Source organism: Engystomops pustulosus, chromosome 6, assembly GCF_040894005.1.
Source record: "Engystomops pustulosus chromosome 6, aEngPut4.maternal, whole genome shotgun sequence".
Taxonomy (NCBI): domain Eukaryota; kingdom Metazoa; phylum Chordata; class Amphibia; order Anura; family Leptodactylidae; genus Engystomops; species Engystomops pustulosus.
The window spans coordinates 134,380,449-134,401,440 of NC_092416.1; the positions used below are offsets into that span (position 1 = coordinate 134,380,449).

The 20,992-nt window shown below is 40.4% G+C and overlaps 1 protein-coding gene across 1 annotated transcript; it reads left to right on the forward strand.

Annotated features, from left to right (window-relative positions):
* Window positions 1–678: 678 nt before the first annotated feature.
* CD79B (CD79b molecule) lies at window positions 679–20,405 on the forward strand. Its single transcript, XM_072111129.1, has 6 exons — window positions 679–763; window positions 2,329–2,370; window positions 4,756–5,049; window positions 14,116–14,234; window positions 17,275–17,316; window positions 18,068–20,405. Exons 1-6 carry the CDS (start codon window positions 709–711, stop codon window positions 18,164–18,166), a joined length of 651 nt encoding a protein of 216 aa, XP_071967230.1. The 5' UTR covers window positions 679–708; the 3' UTR covers window positions 18,167–20,405.
* The last annotated feature ends 587 nt before the right edge of the window (window positions 20,406–20,992 follow it).

The following is a 20,992-nucleotide window of genomic DNA, read 5'->3' on the forward strand; positions in this document are numbered from 1 at the left end:
TAGTAAGTAGGATTTCTGATCCCCCATAAAAAGCACCATGCCTATATGGCCCTGGTACAAGGACCGTGCTGGGTCTGTGAAAGACAGAACGGGCACTGGCCATCATTCAAGGACCAATCATTATAGTAGTATACGATACAAGAATCTGTTCTTACCTGCAAAACAGCAGTGCAAAACTGAAATCATAACAACTGGGAAGCAGTTACTCCACGAATGTCCTTTTAAAGTGTACAGCAACCTAACACACAATACTAACATAATACTTACATGTACATAATACTCATGTGATTATTTATTTTACAACACTAGAAGTATTGCTTCTATTTTTATACAGTTTTAGTTCACCTCCATTCCCTACATTTACTGTTAAGAAACTAGAACAGAGCCAACTCAGGGATTATTACTCAGAGAATATTACATAAAACTCGTACGTGATTGATAAACTTCATATGATACATTACGGTATTTACTGTACAACTGGTAAACATTTTCAGAGATTATGTTATATAATACAAGCTGTGCATGAAGGAATTAGTTCTGTATAGATACCTCTAGGTAAATCTGCAGTCTCTGGTGACCTGTCAGTTACTAAGAGGAAGTCCTTGCCCTTGACTATTTGCATTAAGCACCCCTGCCCACCCTCATGAGAATCTGCGTGCTCCCAACATCTTCCTTACCAATTATTTGTGTTAATAACTTTATGTCAAGATGACTACGATAGAAGCCATATTGTGCGCTCTCTGTATAGCTGTCTTTTCATTAGGTAGGTGAATTGTCATATCTGATCACCGCTATGTTTTATAAGGATACATTTAGAGTAACTAAGATTGTGCGTTATTGTTGTGTTACCATCAAATCAGTATCTGGAATTGCTGTACTAAATGCAACAACATTAAGTGAAACCTCTTTGAGCAGATCGCCCAATTTTGCATAGAAAATAGATTTTTTAAAGGGTTGGTCTGCTCATAACAGGAAAAAAAATTAGACACTGAAAAAAAATCTTTAAGGGAGGCAATCTTCTCAAAGCAGTGGTCTTTTGGAGAGGTTTATCTAATGTTTTTAGTGAAAAAAAGCTTTCATTTCTGTCGGACTGGTTTGCATAGAAGGGTCTTGTTTACAAGCTTAGTTAATTTTCTGTAAAATAACCTTCTTGCACATCTGTGTGAAAGAGGAAGCGGGGGGGGGGGGGGACATGTCTAGAAGTCTGGCAGTGCAATGGGCATATGCAGGTCTACAATAGATATTATTGAATGCTCTTGTTAATGCTTAGGTTGAAAGATGCTGGTCAGCTTAAAAATAAGGTGACTGTGTGCAGTGTAGTATCCAATGTTGTGGATTCAGGTTGTTTAGAATATTTGTCCTCAGATTTTTTTATATCAGCGGCAACTAGAAAAATGGATGTTGCTTCTTTACGGACTTGCTGTAGGTCATGATCACAACAATCATGAACAGAAATAGTTCATAAAAACTTACAGCCACTCTGGCATATTAACATCTCTAGCAACTAGCCATGGCTTGGCCCCTTGGCCAATCACAGCTATAGCTAGTAGCAAGTTGTGTTAAATTGTCGGATTGACAGTTCGTACAGGGCCTACAGAACCCCAAAGAGAAATTCGGGTTCGATCATTTCTGGTTGTCACCTTTAATCCTGGTCCAAGTTTGTCACATTTTGATGCTGTTGCTCAGATGTCTTGGAAAGAGGCAACATCTTTAACTTGACCTATATTTTTCCAGCCTCATTTACTGATCTATTGACTTATAAAACTGTGACTTTCCAAAAACTGTAAAAAAAAAACTAAGACTGGAGACACACAAAGTTTTTGTACCTTTTTGTTTGAGGATGATCTTATAATGGCCTGACCGGCTGGATCCACTTCTGGCTTAAAAAAAACTAGTGTAAAATCTGTACTAAAAAGGCAAAAGAATGCTATGTGTGTATCCAGTGTAAAGGCATTTTATCAATGCATACACTGGTTCAGGTCTAAGTGTTTGATTTCAGATATTAGACCACATTGTCCGCTAGCGATACATAGAAGGGAGGTCAACAATTGCCCTTTAGTGCCCTGCACTGGTGCATATGTATGGGACTTCAGAAAGCCCCATAGAAGAGAATATAAGGACAGTCCCAGCACTTGCACACCCTTGTTCTTGTGATCGCTGATCCCAATAGTCAAAGCAGACAAATGTATATAGTGGTGGAAGTGCAAATCCATCTGTTCAAAACTAAAACTCTCAATATGAGCATTTCATCTTAGAGGATTCTCTGCTGGCTCACTACCATACTACAGCATTCTGGTTTGATATCAACTTTCTTGTTCAATTTTGCAGATCAGGGATGTTGTGCGTGGAATAAAACTTCTGAAGAAACAGGTAAATATCAATAGATTTTCTATTAAAATAATTAGCACTATTTTTTCCTGTGATGATCTGGATAATTTTGGGTAAGGAAAAATTAGCGGGCTCCTGAACTTCTTCTATCCTGTATTAGGATATCCGCACATAGGATGCCAGCATTGGGATAAATGTCTTCAATAAATATCAACATAATCATAAGCAACACGGCTGTGTATAAGTGGAAATGACATATCTGAATACCTTTACAAATAATTCTAAAAAGCAATTTTGGACCACGGGCAAGTTTTTGTATTAATAAGGTGGTTATGTAGCATATCAAAGAAGACCAGAACTGTCTCATTAATTGATTGCATCACTCAGATTTATGGTTCATAAGTTATCAACAGAGAAAGATAGCTGGGGGTCCCATTCTCATTATCAGTTGGGGTCTTAGCAGTCGAACCCTCACCGATCACCTTGTTATCCCCTACCCTGTATATAGGGGATAAATTAAAGGGAACCTGTCAGGCACGACTGACCCCCCCAAACAGAAGGTGCTACCTAATTATGATGATTTTGAAAATGAATCAGTGGCTCTTGTGAATTATAAAATGACCCCTCTCCACTTTGCATTGTAATCTTGTGAATTCCTTCAAACTCACCAATCAACAGTTACAGAGACTTAGCTCACCTCTTGTCAGTTACAGAGTCTTATCAGAAGTCCCCCCTTAATGATCTCAGTCCTGTCCTAATTGTTTGTCAAAATCACAGACACCCGGCCAATTTATCCTCTATCCTTGCGGCCTGTATCTAAATCTCTAAAAACAAGAATAGGTTTGGCGCCAAAGTGGGAATGGGGGATGCTAACAATCTGCGTGGTGTGGCTGATATAAATAGTATGTGACCTGCACCCCAACTATAAAATAGGTTACTTTATAAGGTAACTCTATGAACAAACATAAAAACAAAAATGTATACCTGCGCCAACCTATATGTACATAACACACTGCAGCAAGACAGTACTAGACTATTCAATTTCCACACCGGTACCAGCATATGTAATGTATGTTGATACCACATGTATCAACATACATGTGCTGGTACCGGTGTGTAAATTGAATAGTCTAGTACTGTCTTGCTGCAGTGTGTTATGAACATATAGGTTGGCGCAGGTATACATTTTTGTTTTTATGTATCTAAATCTCGTCCTGTGTCTCTGTATCAAAATCCCAGACACTCGTCCCGTGTCTCCTTTTCCCTGCGGTCCCGCTCCGTTCCTCTCAGTATCCTATCTGACCTACAAACGTCCTCCCCCTCCCTTTCTGTTCTGGCTCAGTGGGTGCATTCACACAGCAACCAAGGCACTTCTTTCAATCTCACACAGAGGTGTATAACAATTCAGACAGCAGTTGGCTATATATATATATATATATATATATATATATATATATATATTTTACCCTCCAGTCCCGGCTACCTACAACCGCGGTATCACCACCCCTTGAGTCAAAGACAAGCAACAGGTTAACGTATGTAATCTGAAACTTACAGTGATCGTGGGTTGATCAGTCTAGATCGGGGAGCGGTGATCCCAGGGCTTCAGGCAGTGCCAGAACGAGGGGGCGTCCTGGTCCTGCTTCACTTGGATCTCAGCCGTGCCTCCAACTGTTAGGGGAGGATTTATGATATCCTCTTTTAGTGTGCATTGGTCGCGAGTTTCAATTTAGTTAAAGCATGTGTGCACATTGTAAGGAATGACTCAGACAACTACTGATTCAAGTTTCACTCATGCTACTGCCCTGGGCAAATCAGCACTGCACAAGTTTATTTGATTTCACAAGTCTATATAGAAAAGTAGGAAAAAAGTAAAAGAGGAGGAGTGTACAAAGCATAACATATCAGGCATCTTCTTGATTGGAGAGTTTTCCTGCTGTCTCACGCTCACGTCACCATAGGGAATTCCCGAAATTCCTCAGCCTGGAAGTTTTAGTTTGGTCCACGATTCCGGTGCCATCTTAAAATGTATTCTCTGTTACAGTGCTTTTAGGAAAATAAGACAAGTAGAAATGACAGGATTTGATCTATCAGCTAGGTTTAACTTAACAACCAGTTCCCTTTAAATAGTTTGGTAACCTTTGTATGCAGCTTCTGCATAGAGTCAGGAACAATGCTTTGTCAAGTATAAGGGTGTTTTCTTAATATAAACCTTCAATATCAGATAGGGTCAGGTCCAACTTTCGGCACTAACTTTTTCAGTGTTTCCATCATATGCAAACTAAGTAGTGGCGATGTATCACATTGCAGTTTTTATTATTTACTTGACATAGAACATCCTGAACCCTGAATCCTGAATAGAAGACACAAAAAGACACAACAAATTGTTGCAAGGTTGTTCATTGGATTCAAACCTTGTTCTTTTAGGTTCAGTGCAGCAGAACCCTCGCTTTATTGCTGTCAAAAAGGGTCGAACAGTGAATATACATTGTGGATGCAAATGGGAACACTCTGAAAACTGCAATATCTCCTGGTATCGTGGACTTCAAAATGGCTCACTTGATGGTTATATAAAATCCGACTCTCGCTATGTATTACAAGAAAACTGTCTGACCATTAAGAAAGTGCAACCCAAAGACAATGGTGTCTACTTCTGTAGCTATACTACAACAAGACGAGAAATAAAGCGTTCACAGTGTGGGACAGAGCTTATGATAGTAGGTAAGAGTAAAATATGAATGTCATCAGATGATCTGATATGGGGGCTATTTTATATGTACAGTGCACTATATATATATATATATATATACACTCACCGGCCACTTTATTAGGTACACCTGTCCAACTGCTCTTTAACACTTAATTTCTAATCAGCCAATCACATGGCGGCAACTCAGTGCATTTAGGCATGTAGACATGGTCAAGACAATCTCCTGCAGTTCAAACCGAGCATCAGTATGGGGAAGAAAGGTGATTTGAGTGACTTTGAACGTGGCATGGTTGTTGGTGCCAGAAGGGCTGGTCTGAGTATTTCAGAAACTGCTGATCTACTGGGATTTTCACGCACAACCATCTCTAGGGTTTACAGAGAATGGTCCGAAAAAGAAAAAACATCCAGTGAGCGGCAGTTCTGTGGGCGGAAATGCCTTGTTGATGCCAGAGGTCAGAGGAGAATGGGCAGACTGGTTCGAGCTGATAGAAAGGCAACAGTGACTCAAATCGCCACCCGTTACAACCAAGGTAGGCAGAAGAGCATCTCTGAACGCACAGTACGTCGAACTTTGAGGCAGATGGGCTACAGCAGCAGAAGACCACACCAGGTGCCACTCCTTTCAGCTAAGAACAGGAAACTGAGGCTACAATTTGCACAATCTCATCGAAATTGGACAGGAGAAGATTGGAAAAACGTTGCCTGGTCTGATGAGTCTCAATTTCTGCTGCGACATTTGGATGGTAGGGTCAGAATTTGGCGTCAACAACATGAAAGCATGGATCCATCCTGCCTTGTATCAACGGTTCAGGCTGGTGGTGGTGGTGTCATGGTGTGGGGAATATTTTCTTGGCACTCTTTGGGCCCCTTGGTACCAATTGAGCATTGTTGCAACGCCACAGCCTACCTGAGTATTGTTGCTGACCATGTCCATCCCTTTATGACCACAATGTACCCAACATCTGATGGCTACTTTCAGCAGGATAATGCGCCATGTCATAAAGCTGGAATCATCTCAGACTGGTTTCTTGAACATGACAATGAGTTCACTGTACTCAAAAGGCCTCCACAGTCACCAGATCTCAATCCAATAGAGCATCTTTGGGATGTGGTGGAACGGGAGATTCGCATCATGGATGTGCAGCCGACCAAATCTGCGGCAACTGTGTGATGCCATAATGTCAATATGGACCAAAATCTCTGAGGAATGCTTCCAGCACCTTGTTGAATCAATGCCACGAAGAATTGAGTCAGTTCTGAAGGCAAAAGGGGGTCCAACCCGTTACTAGCATGGTGTACCTAATAATAAAGTGGCCGGTGAGTGTATATATATATATATATATAGTAGGTACAGAAAGTATTCAGACTCCTTTAAATTTTTCACTCTTTATTTCATTGCAACCAATTTTTAAGATCAAAAAAGTTCTTTTTTTGCTGATTAATGTTCACTCTACACTCCATCTTGACAGAAAAAACAGAAATGTAGATATTTTTGCTAATTTATTAAATAAGAAAAACTGAAATATCACATGGTCATACGTATTCTGCCTCTTTGCTCAGTATTGAGTAGAAGCATCTTTCCAGCTACTCCAGCAATGAGTCTCCTTGGGAATGATACAGCAAGTTTCTCACACCTGGATTTGGATTTTCAAGTCTCTCCAGAACTGCTCCATTGGGTTCGGGTCAGGGTTGTTCTGAAGCCACCACTTTTGCTTAAGGTGATTGGCTTGTTGGAAGGTTAAACTTTGGTCCAGTATGAGGTCCAGAGAACTCTGGAAGAAGTTTTCATCAAGGATATCTCTGTACTTGGCCACATTTATCTTTCCTTCAATTGCAACCAGTCATCCTGTCCCTGCAGCTGATAAACACCCCCATAGCATGATGCTGCCCCCACCATATTTCACAGTTGGGATTGTATTTGGCAGGCACTACTTTAAGTGCTGCAGAAATTCTCCACAATTCTGTCTCTGAACTTCTTGGGCAGTTCCTTAGACCTCATGATTCTCATGTGCTCTGACATGCACTGTGAGCTGTGAGGTCTTATATAGACAGGTGTGTGCCTTTAATAATCAACTCCAATCAGTTTAATTAAACACAGTTGGACTCCAGTGAGGGAGTAGAACCATCTCAAGGAGGATCAGAAGAAGATGGACAGTGTGAGTTAAATATGAGTGTCACAGCAAAGGTCCTGAATACTTATGACCATGTAATATTTAAGTTTTTCTTGTTTAATAAATTAGCAAAAATATCTACATTTCAGTTTTTCTCTGTCAAGGTGGGGTGGGTATGGGAGTGTAGATTAATGAGTAAAAAAGAGAGACTTTTTAAACTTACCAATTGGTTGCAATGAAACAAAGAGTGAACAATTGAAAGAGGTCTGAATACTTTCTGTAACCCACTGTATATAGTGGTCCTGAGCCTATGACCCATATGATCACTGCAGTCTGCACTGGCCCTAGTGAGAATTACATCTGCAAAACTTCACTACCACTAATATGTGAAAACATATTTTCATGTCTATATGTAACGTTTTCTAGTATCCACTACCAAGGCCTTGTCATAAACATACACAACATAAGTTGACCCATCAGGTCTGTTTTCTATTTTTCACAGCAGTCAAACTAAGCCAACAATGCACCTGTTTTGTTTTTCAATTTCATATTGTGTGGGTAACATGATCTCAACTTCTCAACTTGTTCCGTACCTTGTACAATAACAATAATACAGAAAATTAGAATGAGAGGCTAAAGAAAACAGAACATTTCTATAGAAAAATCTGAACAGACTTTTAGGCTCCATCCCTATCTAATTCCGTATCTAAAACAGCAGAAGCAAATTGATGTGATCTAACAACTCTGATCTTCAAAGAAAACCCAGTACAATCATTTTACATCCAATAGCATGTACTTTTATAATGCTGTCTTTTTTTTACTGTTTGCCGTTAATAATAATAATAATAATCTTTATTTATGTAGCGCCATCAAATTCCGTAGCTCTACAGATTCTGTGGAATTCAACACCCCTGCCAATACATGGGCTAGGGAGTAGTTGTGAACAGTGCACTCTCCAGGTTTGGAGCTAACAGGGGGAGTTCCAGAACCTGAGCACTAGGTATTAGTAGCTGCAGATCCTGCCTGAACAGGCAATGGGTAATGGTATGTGAATTCTGACAAATTGTGTTCCACCATGTACACTGGAGTGTGATTGGAAAGTTAGCCACCACCTGACCAGGATAATAAAACCCCCTGGACAGGGAGGGCCTAGAGGGCTCTTGGAACCTAGCTATCACAAACTAGAGAGCCCATCCAGTTACCAACACACAGAGTGAAGAGAGAAAACGTGTCAGTCCACCATCAAGACTGACACACAGCTTTTCACGGGACCAGAGTCTGAAGACTCAAAGCTGCAGCTTCCACAATTGGACACAGCTCCTGCCCAGCATGCATCTACTACCAGGCTAGTGAACCAATTCCTAAGGACCACTCTCCATGACCACTCCAGTAATTACCAGTAACCCGGAATCTGTTCCAAGATCGATTTGCATGCAGTTTTTCTAATAAAGAACCGTGAGTTTTTTTGCACAACCTTGCCTCCATCTGATCCCTGGATACGGCTGTACCACCACGGGATCCTCATTCATTATCCAGGGACATATATTACAGACATTAAGGGGTTGCCCCACGGAGATCCAGTACATCAGCCTCTCCCTCCATATTTCTTGCATATTTCTTGCTTGTAGGACAATCCCCCCGGTTCCCATACCATGCACCGTGACATCAGTGTGCTTAGCCGCAACCGCCAGCCACTACGGTATTCTGGGCCCTGGCTGCCGGCAGGGAACATATACAAATATAAAAAGACATCACAGAATAATAACAGTCATAGGAAACAATAGGAGTGAGGACCCTGCTTGCAAGAGCTTACAGTCTATGAGAATAAGGGGGGTCACAAGTGGTATAAGAGCTTATATAATGTGTAAGGTACAGCCATTTTTATAATGGAATGCAATAAAAATAATTTAATAAATAAAAATTCTGCTGCTTGAACCAGCCATCAGCTGCCATCTTATATACAAAGTCCAAGGTCAGTGGGAAGCATTTTTCTTGTATAACAGACAGGGGGAGTACCCAGAATTGGTTAATAAAGAGTTATGCAGTCATGCAGTTAGCAAGTGTGATAGGCTTGGCTAAATATAAGAGTTTTAAGAGAACGTTTGAAGCATTGAGGGTTGGGAATTAGGTCCCATGCACATGACCGTTGGGGAGATGTATGTATGGCAAAAAGCTTGGGGCCATACTTATGTCCCCCATAGACAGAAATGGCTGCATGGAGTGATATGGTGTAGCACATGTGCGGCACTATATCGCTACGTACATGGGAAAAAAGATAGGTCCTGTCTTTCCCCATATTACGGCGCCGATCACCATTTATCTCTATGCAGAGGGGATGGGTCACCCTTCCTCCTCTCCATGGCACCAGAGGTGTGCATGTACCTTTAGTCTGAAAGACTGGGTAGAGCATTAGAGAGAATTGGTTCAGCTCTGGAGAACTCCTGGAGACATGTGTGAGAAGTTGGAATTAGGGAAGAGAATAATCTAAGATCACTAGCAGATCGAAGAGGACGAGTTGGACGATAGACTGAGATGCAAAAGGAGAGGTAGGGGGGTCCTGCATTATGAAGAGCTTTGTGGATGAGGATTATTAATTAAAACTGTATTTGGAAGGAGACAGGCAACCAGTGCAAACATGGCACAAACTGGAGGCATCCATGTAGCGTTTGGACTGAAGTAAGTGGAAGACCGATTAGTAGGGAGTTACAGAAGTCTAAATGAGAGTGAATCAGAGTGACAATTACCGTAGTATTTTAGAGGTTTCAATTGTAAGAAATGGTCCGATTCTAGAAATATTTTTAAGATGCAATCGAGAAGAGTGGACAAAAGATTAAATATACAGTGCAAAGGAGAGGTCGACTCCAGTACAGCCCCAAGACAGCGGGCCTGCAGACAGAAATGGAGAGACAGAGACATTACAGACAGAAATGGAGAGATCTCCATTTAGGTTTAGGTCAGTTAGTAGATGGTGGAAAGAAAATAAGTTCAGTTTTGGAAGGATTAAGTTTAAAGGAGAGAGATGCAGTGACTTTAGAGATGGCGTTCTGCAGTAAGGCAGGAGTGATATTACGTGCAGGCTTATTTAGCTGGGTATCATCAGCATAAAGATGATGCTGGAAACCAAATCTGCTGATGGTTTGTCCAATGGGGGCAATATAGAGGGAAAAGAGACAAGGACCTAGGACTAAGCCCTGAGGAACCATGACAGTGAGAGGAAGAGGAGAAGAGAGAGATCCAGAAAAGGAGAGGCACTGAAGGTGTGGTCAGTGACATAGGAAGAAAACCAAGAGAGTGCAGTGTACCTCAGGCCAATGGAGCAAAGCATCCTGAGGAGGAGCTGGCTGTCCACAGTATCAAACGCTGCCGATAGATCCAGAAAAATAAGGAGCGAATAGTCACCTTTGGATTTAGCAGTGAGGAGATCATTGGAGACTTTAGATCAGTTTCAGTGGAATACATAGAGCGGAAACCAGATTGTAGGGGGTCAAGGAGGGAGTTAGCTGAGAGATAACAGTTTAGTCGAGAATAGACCAGGCGTTCCAGGAGTTTGGAGATAAAAGGGAGATTAGAGACTGGTCAGTAGTTAGCAGCACTCAATAGGTCAGGGGAAGGTTTCTTTAGTAATGGGGTGATAACAGCGTGGTTGAAGGAAGAGGGGATAACACCAGAAGAGACAGAGAGAGAGGTGTAAGATTTTAGTGAGGTGAGAAGTGACTGCTGGGGAGAGAGACTGTATGAGATGTGAGGGGATGCGGTCACTAGTGCAGGTAATGGGGCGAGCGAGGAGAGGAGTATGGACACTTCTTCCTCTGTGACTGGCTCAAAGGAAGAAAGCAAACAGAATGTTCAATCTAAGAAATAAAATCTTCCTCAAAGATTCACCTTTATGGAGGTATTTTCTAACAATAAATGTCCCTGGTGATCCATTGCTATTAAAGAAGTTATTTATATATATATAACAAACGAGAGGTAAGCAACACTCCCAGACATCCGATGTCAAGTGATAAGAAGAATATTCACAAGTACAATAAAGTACAGCGACATTTCCGATTTTATGAAGCCTTTTACAAGCTCCATGAGAGCCGAAACGATGCTGTACTTTATTGGCTGGGGGGATTAAAAAATAAAAAAGAACTTACACTAACGGGCTCCCATTCAGTTAAAGCGTTGCCCCTCTCTTTGAGGCCTCTGCTTGTATAGAAGGCTTAATGTCTACTCCAAGGTAGATACTAAAGGTTGTTTTAAAAGTTACCCATGGGAAAAAAAAAATAGAAATTCAGCTATTTAGCTAAATTTTCAGTATTGTGAGTCGGCATAAAGTTGCTAAATATGTAGTTACAAGGTCTAGTAAGTTCATATTATACCCTAAAACTTACATTGGTAGGAGGTTGTAGGTGGGTAAATAAGACACATGATACTACTTGGGACTTTCCAAAAAAATGGCTTTAATTCGGCCTTTTTTTGTCTTCGAAAAAGGGTAAGGAGATGCCGAGGGCAGAACCTCATAGCAGGAAGGAGTGGGATGCAACTGCATATAAATAAAACATGTATTTACAACTGCAGTAGACTCTGTGTTGATGCCAATCTCACTACTATAATACTTTCTGAAGATGTCAGAAGAAGGCATCAGAGAGAATATACTGTATGAAGGAAGAGAACACTTGCAGCATTATTGAGACATTTCCATTGTTTACATCACTTAAAGGGAACCTGTCACCAGGGACTTCATTTTCACTAAAGACAGATTGTAAAAGCCCATGACACCTGCAGTGAAAAAATGCCATTCTGCCTTTTCTAAGCATTTTCATTACAATATAATTGTGTGTTAGAAATTACTCTTGCACCCTGATAAAATCCTGGGGTAGTCACAGGGGCTGGGCTTTGGTTTGGATGCATTTCATAAAACAGAATGTGACTTGTTTGAGCTGCAGGCTGCCTCCATCTTTGTGCACCTGTACAGCTTGTCCCTCCCCCACTGATCTCAGGCTGACCAGGCTGTTACCTCTGTGAAGGAACAGGAGGTGAAGCTGTACAGGAGCACAAAGGTGGGGGGCAAGCTCTGAGGAGTGAGTAACACAGACAAGGCACATGTTGTTTTTTGAAATGCATCCAAGCCAAAGTCCAGCCCCTGTGACTACCCCAGGATTTTGTCAGGGTGCAAGAATAAGTTATAACACACAATTATATTGTAATGCAAATGCTTAGAAAAGGCAGAAAGGCAGATTTGCACTGCAGGTGTAATAAGCTTCTGCAACCTGTCTTTAGCGAAAATGAGGTCCCTGGTGACAGGTTCCCTTTAAAGGCAAGTTCCTGCTTCTTTTGCACAGTGCAATGTTACTATATAGGCTTTATGAGGATTTCTCCAGCATGGAGGAGACAGGAGCATTGGCAAAGAATGGATAAAACTCTGCCCTCAGTGTTAGTAAGAGAAACAAAATAATTTAATGAAACACAACATAGGGGCACCAAGAAGGGTATTGAATGAATTAGTCTATAGATCATGTTTATAGATTGTATAGGATTACCACAAAATCACTGTAAAACTCTCCAGCGGTGAAATGATTTTGCTGCAAACAGGAAACATTGTCACAGAAGAACCTTCTAAAACTGAAGTGTGGAAGCCCAGCGTTCAGTGTACATCTGTTCCCATATGAAAGGGAAAAACTGAAACAAAATACTAATGTTAAAAAAAACACTAGAACCATAACGTGGGCTGCTGCACTCTATCTTTTCCATATACATAATGGCAGGATGCAGCTCTATGAGAACTGATAGTAAATGGAAGGGCTTCTGTTTACCTTGGTACCAATTGAGCATTGTTGCAACGCCACAGCCTACCTGAGTATTGTTGCTGACCATGTCCATCCCTTTATGACCACAATGTACCCAACATCTGATGGCTACTTTCAGCAGGATAATGCGCCATGTCATAAAGCTGGAATCATCTCAGACTGGTTTCTTGAACATGACAATGAGTTCACTGTACTCAAATGGCCTCCACAGTCACCAGATCTCAATCCAATAGAGCATCTTTGGGATGTGGTGGAACGGGAGATTCGCATCATGGATGTGCAGCCGACAAATCTGCGGCAACTGTGTGATGCCATCATGTCAATATGGATCAAAATCTCTGAGGAATGCTTCCAGCACCTTGTTGAATCTATGCCACGAAGAATTGAGGCAGTTCTGAAGGCAAAAGGGGGTCCAACCCGTTACTAGCATGGTGTACCTAATAAAGTGGCCGGTGAGTGTAGAAAACCATAAGGAATTGAAACAGAAAGTATATTGAAAAATTGTACAATAACATTTGATGCAATGGGAACACCCCTTTAAGTTACCGCTTAGTTGCTGATTGGCTGTAGTGGTTTGCTCCGGTGTCAGTAGAAGCGGATAGCACTCAAGACCTTTTCCTGCAGTCTGAAGTACAGGACGTGACATGCTCAGTTTTATTTTTAACCATACAGCCTTGGATTACTGGAGGAATGAGATGCTGTTTACAGAGCTGAATTACCATTGGAGCTTTTGCTCTGGGACCTGCAATTCAGGGGTTCTTGAAAGGGAGCTACAATGATACACCAACTACTTTCTTCCTACTGTAACAATGTCCTTAGAATACTGATACGATTGAAAGCTGTAGCACCTTAGTGATTAATACTTGGGTTTTGATTGTAGTTTGGGTACCTGGTCTCCAAAAGATTAATCATCACTGCTATAGGAGGTTTTGCATTCCTCTAGAACAACAGTGTAAAATTATATGAAGAATTTTATGGACTTATTTTTACCTCCTGCACGTCCTAGCATCCTTTGCTTCTCCATGCAGGCTCACAATAGAGCTTCGTATTGAGTGGAGTTCCCTGGTAGCAGTTTTTCTCATGCACTTATGGGACTGAACTGTGATGTATAGATCTGCATCAATAACAACAATAACAGAGAGAAAAATTGAAAATGAAAATTCTTTATTTGCAGGTTGTGGGAATGTAGATTCTGCAAAGGCAAGAAACACAATGAAAGATGCAATCATAGTGATTCAGACAGTGCTTATTGTTCTTTTTGTGGTGGTACCTATAACACTTCTAAGAGAGATGGTAAGTCTGATGGATATAATTTTGGTAATCTAATATCCTATTCCAATTACTAATAGATACAATACATTATAGTTTGATTTCTAGTATCCAAAAACCACCCAGCAGCCCTTAGTTTATTATTTGAATCAAACTTAGATTATAGCAAAGTTCTATGGTAATCTGGGTTCAGTTAAAGGGATATTCTGGGTATATGAAATTAAATAGATGAATAAAGCAAATCTCAATGGCATTATTCACAAAATGGAGCTTAAATAGTTTGTTTTTATGATTAACAAAATTTTATAAGTTTTCTAAAGTTGGCAGAGTTATCTCCAACATGTCTGCCATCTACAACTACAAGTCCCATGATCCTTCAGTTCACAGTAACAGCTCCTCCCTCTCCTGCTCTTCTGCACATTGCCCCACTGAGATAACATCTCATCACACTGGCCATATTAAATGCACTTCAACCAACCAACTACAGCCAAACATGATGGCTGATGGTCATATGCCCTGACCAGGCAGGTGCAGAACATGTGAGTTGGACATGTGACCATCCTCCACAGGGACAGTCACAGGACTGATTAAAGGAATTTTATTTATCCATTACAGTGTCCACAACATTTATCTGCTAAGCAAAATTTTAAATAACAACTAATTACATATTAGCTTATATTTTAATGACCTATTTGAATATGAAATATGCTTATTCCTGGAATGCCCATTTTAGTAAAAGATGGAGTCCAGCTTTAAAGGGAACCTGTCAGTTAAAGTAACCCACACTAACTAAACAAATCTTTGAAAACTTTTGTTATACAGGAGTACAACTATACCTGCATTGCTTTTCCCCATGCCACACCTACAGCTTCTTGCTACAGCTACAGCTCTGCTACATGATTTATGTACTGTCCGCTATCCCCCCACAATATGCTTGCCTATTTATTGTCCTTTATTTCATAATTAAATGGATTCTTTTATCTATTAATTAATTTTTAAGTCTATTTGAATTAAAGGGGTTGTCCAAGTTCTGAAAAAAAAAAACTAAGGGAGGCCGGGAGGGTGCTGCTTAAAAAAATAAAGTCCTACTTACCTTCCGGTGCCCTACGGTATCCAGTGCTGCTGTCGCTCCGCTCCGGGCGCCATGTAAACAAACATGTCCACCGGAGCAGCGATGGATTCAGCTTCCGGCCGGCCGTGGCCAGGCACGCCTATCTGTCCCTATACACAGCATTGTGTATGGGGGCCGTAAGCTATGGGGGCCTGAGTCCAGCGCTGCTCCGGCGGACATGTTTGTTTACATGGCGCCCAGAGCGGAGCGACAGCAGAACTGGATACCGGCGGGCACCGGAAGGTAAGTAGGACTTTATTTTTTTTAAGCAGCGCCATCCCGTCCTCCCTTAGTTTTTTTTTTTTCAGAACTCGGACAACCCCTTTAAATTTTAGATTCATATTTTACCTGAACACTTGTATATACCTTTGTTCCTTGTTTTTACTTATGTATATTTTACAATGCTCTTTTGATTTTCACTTTTATTGCATGTATATTGCTTTTGTTGCATGTGTATACCACGCTTCCTACTCTTTTTACATACATATATATACCATCTGATCATATAGCATCTGATGAAGAGGGATTACATAATTCATACTGGCTGTGGGACATGCTGAAGCAAATTCCTGAGGGTTGTGTGAATGATGGGGTTGAGAGAGAGGCTGGCTGTATGTGATTGGCTGAAGAGAAATCAGATCACCCCTCCCTCAGGAATTCTTTTCAGCGAGGGGAAGGAAAAGCTACCGAGCAAGAAGGACATGAATTTGCTGTACACAGTTCAGAGGAAAACAATGATTGGACTCACACAGGGTCTTTTGCATAGATGGTGTTTAAATGGACTGTAGAATTTTTCAGGCATGGGGAGGAACAATATAGGGAGTTTCCCGAAACACATAGGTTTTTTCCATGTGGACCTTTTAATGTTTTTCTACTAAATAAAGAAGATACATTTTAATCAACTTGGGATGCTGGAAATGGTTTTCTATGATATATAGGGATTTATTTTCTGCTGTATAATAGCAGTTTGTGTTTAGCTAGTATAGATTAGTTTAAGTGGCTAATCCACATCCCATGACCCATGCACATCATCACAAGTCTGATCGGTAACTTCTAAAGGTTGCTTAGGATGGTGTGCTAGTCCTATAGGACCTTAATCAAACCAAGGGGTTATTGAAACATGACTCTCCTCTTCCACTGTGATTCCTTAGTTTATTTCTGTGCAATGCTGAATCTCCCATAATGCAGAGGTAAATCATAAACAATAGAAAACTATTTTACATACTTGCCAATTTTTGCAGGTCTCGAAAATGATTTAATGTGATTTGGGCCCTGAGGGTCCTAGAGGTTGACCTTTATGGTCAAACACTGAGGGCTGTCTTGTAAATACAATATCAATGTTAAAGGCACTGTCATCCCCTATAAAATAGGAACAAGTAAGGTCTACAACAGACTACCCACAATCTAACCAATTCTATAGTGAAAGGTTGTGACTTTGCCAAAGAATACAGATAATACACATTTGGGCACATGTATCATAAGTCTGGCTTTGTCTGTCTGTTTTTCGGGACTATTCTTTGCTTTTCTGCTAGGTAGACATATCTTAGCAGTTTTTCCTTATTGGTATATGTGGTGTTTGGTCTTTTGAGACTTTTTAAAACAAAAGTCACAAAAAGTCTCCAAAAGTCGCAATCCGCAAGTTAATTTCTACGCCTGGGCTGGGGCAGCCATAGTTTTGCGCCTAAAGTTGCAACTTTTTTAAAAAGTCACAACTATCACATCTGCATTCAGATGATAACTCAGGGATCACTGCAGAAAGCTAAACAATGGTGAAGTTTAAAGGGCGACAGTTTTAGAGCAAAAAAAAGTTGCAAATGAGAACAAGCACCCTGAAAAGTCTCAAACAGTAAAGAAAAAGGCAAGCCAAAAGTTTGATACATGTGCCACTTTATATATAATAATCCATAGTCTTCACTACTCATACTAATACTATTCATTTTACTCATGTTGCAGAAGAAAAAACGCAGTTTGAAGATCGAGGACCATACATACGAGGTGACAATAATAAATAATAATAATGGACCCAGTACATGAAAAAAAATCAATGTTACAGTCACTCAAATTAATAAATGACTAAAAACATATGTGAATAAGCTCTACTTGTCTAAGTCTGTGATACAAATCTAAGGATAATTTGACTTCTGCGGGATATGAAAGGACTTTTTCCCAAAGGCTATTGCTTCATTGCATTATAGTCACATTACTTTACATGTGGGAAAAAGTTAGTGTCATTATGGGTGCGGCTTTGCCGATGTGGTTAGAGGAGATGAAGACAGCCAAAAAAATCGTTCTAACAGGGGGTTACCACTACCACATCTATGATTTAGGTATCAGAGCATAGTTTTATGGGTGGTGAAGTTTTGACATTTGAGAATGATGTTGCCCTCTGCTGGTCGCCACTGTATATGCAGCATTACAATCAAATGCTTTTTTTAACAGAAAAACCAACAGTAAATGTTATATCCTAAAAATAGAATAAAAGAATGCATAACAAGCTATGGCCAGTATATGTTTTACAGCCACAAACCCTGGACTAACAGCATTATACCGTATATTCAGGTAGTAGTCATTAGAATCACATTTGTTGTGATACACCTATAGTACACTCCTGGGAGGCCAAACTATATGACAAATCTGAACTGAGCCTTAAATATAATATATCTATAACAAGTTTCTCATCTTCTCTTCTAAAGTACTCTTTACTGCAGACCAATGTGTAACCAAAATTATGTTTTTCATTACACAGGGTCTGGAGGCGTATCAGACGGCAACCTATGAGGATATCCAAAATGTACGGGTCCTTGCAGCTAAGACTATGGAGGGGGAGCACCCATGCCTTGAGTAGGAGGACACAGTGATGGATTCTCTTACCCTTTGTTACAAAATGTTGGATTACAAGTCACTAAGAAACCAGTAGTACACCACAAGACCTTAATATACTGCTTAGAATCCAAATCTTGAGTATGAAGACTTAAGAAAATGGCCATGACACAGTCATCTGTATGTCACCCCAAAGACCATTGCTACAGCCCGTTGTGTCAAGTGGAACTGTATTCAACTTTAGATATGTATAACCCGCTACATATATATATATATCGCCTATAAAAATCCTATTGCCTATATAATTCATTCATCTTAAAGAGCTTTTCCACTTCTGGCAATAGCTTTTTGTCACAAGGCTTCAAGGCCACAGGTTGTCCCAGTGCTGAACCCCAACTATCTGCTGTAAACTGCATAGGAATCTGGCAGAAAGTGTTTAATACCCCACAACAACCCCACAGGGGGTTGGGTCCTCTGGATACACTCCCTGTAGCCACTCTCTATAGGACTAATTTATTGACATCTCTTACTAGTGAAATCCTCTATTAACTCAGAATCACCTATCAGTTATATACCCGATATCCTGCATGTGTCGCTCCCCCCCTCAGGTCCGCTGGAGTTCACCTTCTTCCCGGTACATGTAAATGCTTGCCTTGCGACATAAATTTAAATGTTTAATCCCACGCTTAGTCCGAATCCGTTGGATCGTCCAGCGGCCTACCCTGGATTTGATCCCCGGCGTGATCCCCAGAAAGATGGGAAAATCGGCGAAAATGCGGCCGCAGGACCCTTAGTAAATAAGCCCCATGGGGCCAATTTCCACAGGGAACAGAATGCAATGCAAGGTGATGTCTAAGTGGCCATTCCATGAAATGAAATATTTCTCCGTTCCCACACTCTCACCTTATTGGGCGCACAATTCTGGCACAACTTTAAACAGCAACATCATTACTTTCCTGCACTTCTAGTTTACACTTTTTTGGTGCAATTTTTGGAGCACACTTATCACTGCAAAAAGCTATGGAATTAAATTTCCACTTCATGAATGTGGAGACAGTTCTGAACCTTTTCGGTTCTATGGCAAATTCATTAACCCCTTGCACCACAGTCTAACATCTCAGTGTAAATCATAGCACAAAATTTGGGCTTTGAGGTCTTCATGGTGCTGTATGCTTTTAGCTTTATAATCAGAAGACTATAAAGCCATGAAACCTTCTGACATATCAACAAATATCTTTTAGTGGATTTCCCTTTAAAGAGTTTTTATTACCCTCAAAATTGAAGATGCTCTTATATCATAGCCATACCTATGGCTCTGTGAGTTATGGTCAAACTGCAACTACACAGCCTGGCATGTCATTCTGAGAGTTGTACTTTTACCGCCAGCACTGGGCACAAACTACGGTATATACCAAAAGCTTTAATAATAAATAAGCTAGACTTCTGGTATACTTTTGTATAATATTTCACAGCATTACTTTCATTCAGAAGAAAATATTTAAACTTAAATTATAGCATAAAAACCCTATAGGTCAGTAAATACAGGGATAAATCAGGGATATCAATAAAGTTGTTTGCTCTTGTATTAAGGTGTTGCAGTTGTCAAAGGGGTTTGCCCATAAAAGTAAATTTGCAAATTTCAATCCCCTAGTGATATTAACATAATAAAGATAGTTTTTAACCCCTTACTTTACAATTTTACTCAGTTTTATTGCTGTTTTAGCTCCTATCACTCAGTGATGGTCAATGTAAGATTCCAGGGTGTGGACAGGGGCTCTTTAACCAGACACTTCATGCTATCTGCTATCATAGCCAATACATACTGTCAGCTCTACTATATGTCTCCCTCTCCCCTGTATAATGATCTTACCTGCCTGGAGCTTGTAGCTTTATACTCCTCAGGCTGCAGGAATGAAGTAAGTCTGTGTGTGAGAACATCCTGGAATGCAGGGGTATGGACTGGAGGCAGAGAGCACAGAGAAGCTCAGTGCAGTGTCAGACAGTAAAACAAGATGTCTGCCGACCCTAAAGTCAGAAGATCTAGGGTAGGGTCCAGGGGCAACCTAAATTGTGTACACCAGTACTTATAGAGACATGGAAGAATTATATCTGAGAAATGCTGTATTTTTGTTGATAACAGTGAATTAGAGAATGTGTTATTTTGTTATCCTGAGTACATTTAAGAATCTTGTCTTTGTGCGAATACCCCTTTAAGTTACCCGTGCATAGGCATGTGCAAGTTATACATACATAAAAATAAAATTATGAGGAAATTGAACTTGTAGATTTGCTTCAATTCTTTTTTTTTAAAATGTGAGGTCAATGACACATATGTTTGTTGTAAGTCTGCTGAACTACACAGTAGCAGTAAAGCGGGTGGGAATTATTAAATCTAATATTTACTGCCAGTCCTGTACAATGCAAGGATAAAGCTCTTTTGCTGCAGCAAAAGCAAGACATAAAACCCAACGAGAAACCAGTCAATTTCATCAGGTTTCTGCTGCTGCGGAATTACCTCTGTGTAAATTCTGCAACCATATGCACACCATAAGCATATGCAGGTAACCTACATGTTCTCTGGTCTTAGTGAAACAGCATCTATTTCACATACTCTTCACAGATGGTACATGCTGCTATGCTATAAAAAACAAGAGTTTTCTGAACAACTGCTTTGATCATGAAATATATCTGTTCTTACATACATTGGAGAACGCTTACTATTGGGTTTCCGCCTTTTTTGTGGCACTTCCACCATCTGTTCTCCTTTCTGACCCATTTATTAGAGGTCGTCACCAAAAAAATGTGATTTTCATCCTCCACAGATTCTGCTCTGAAAAGGGTCATGGTTTTT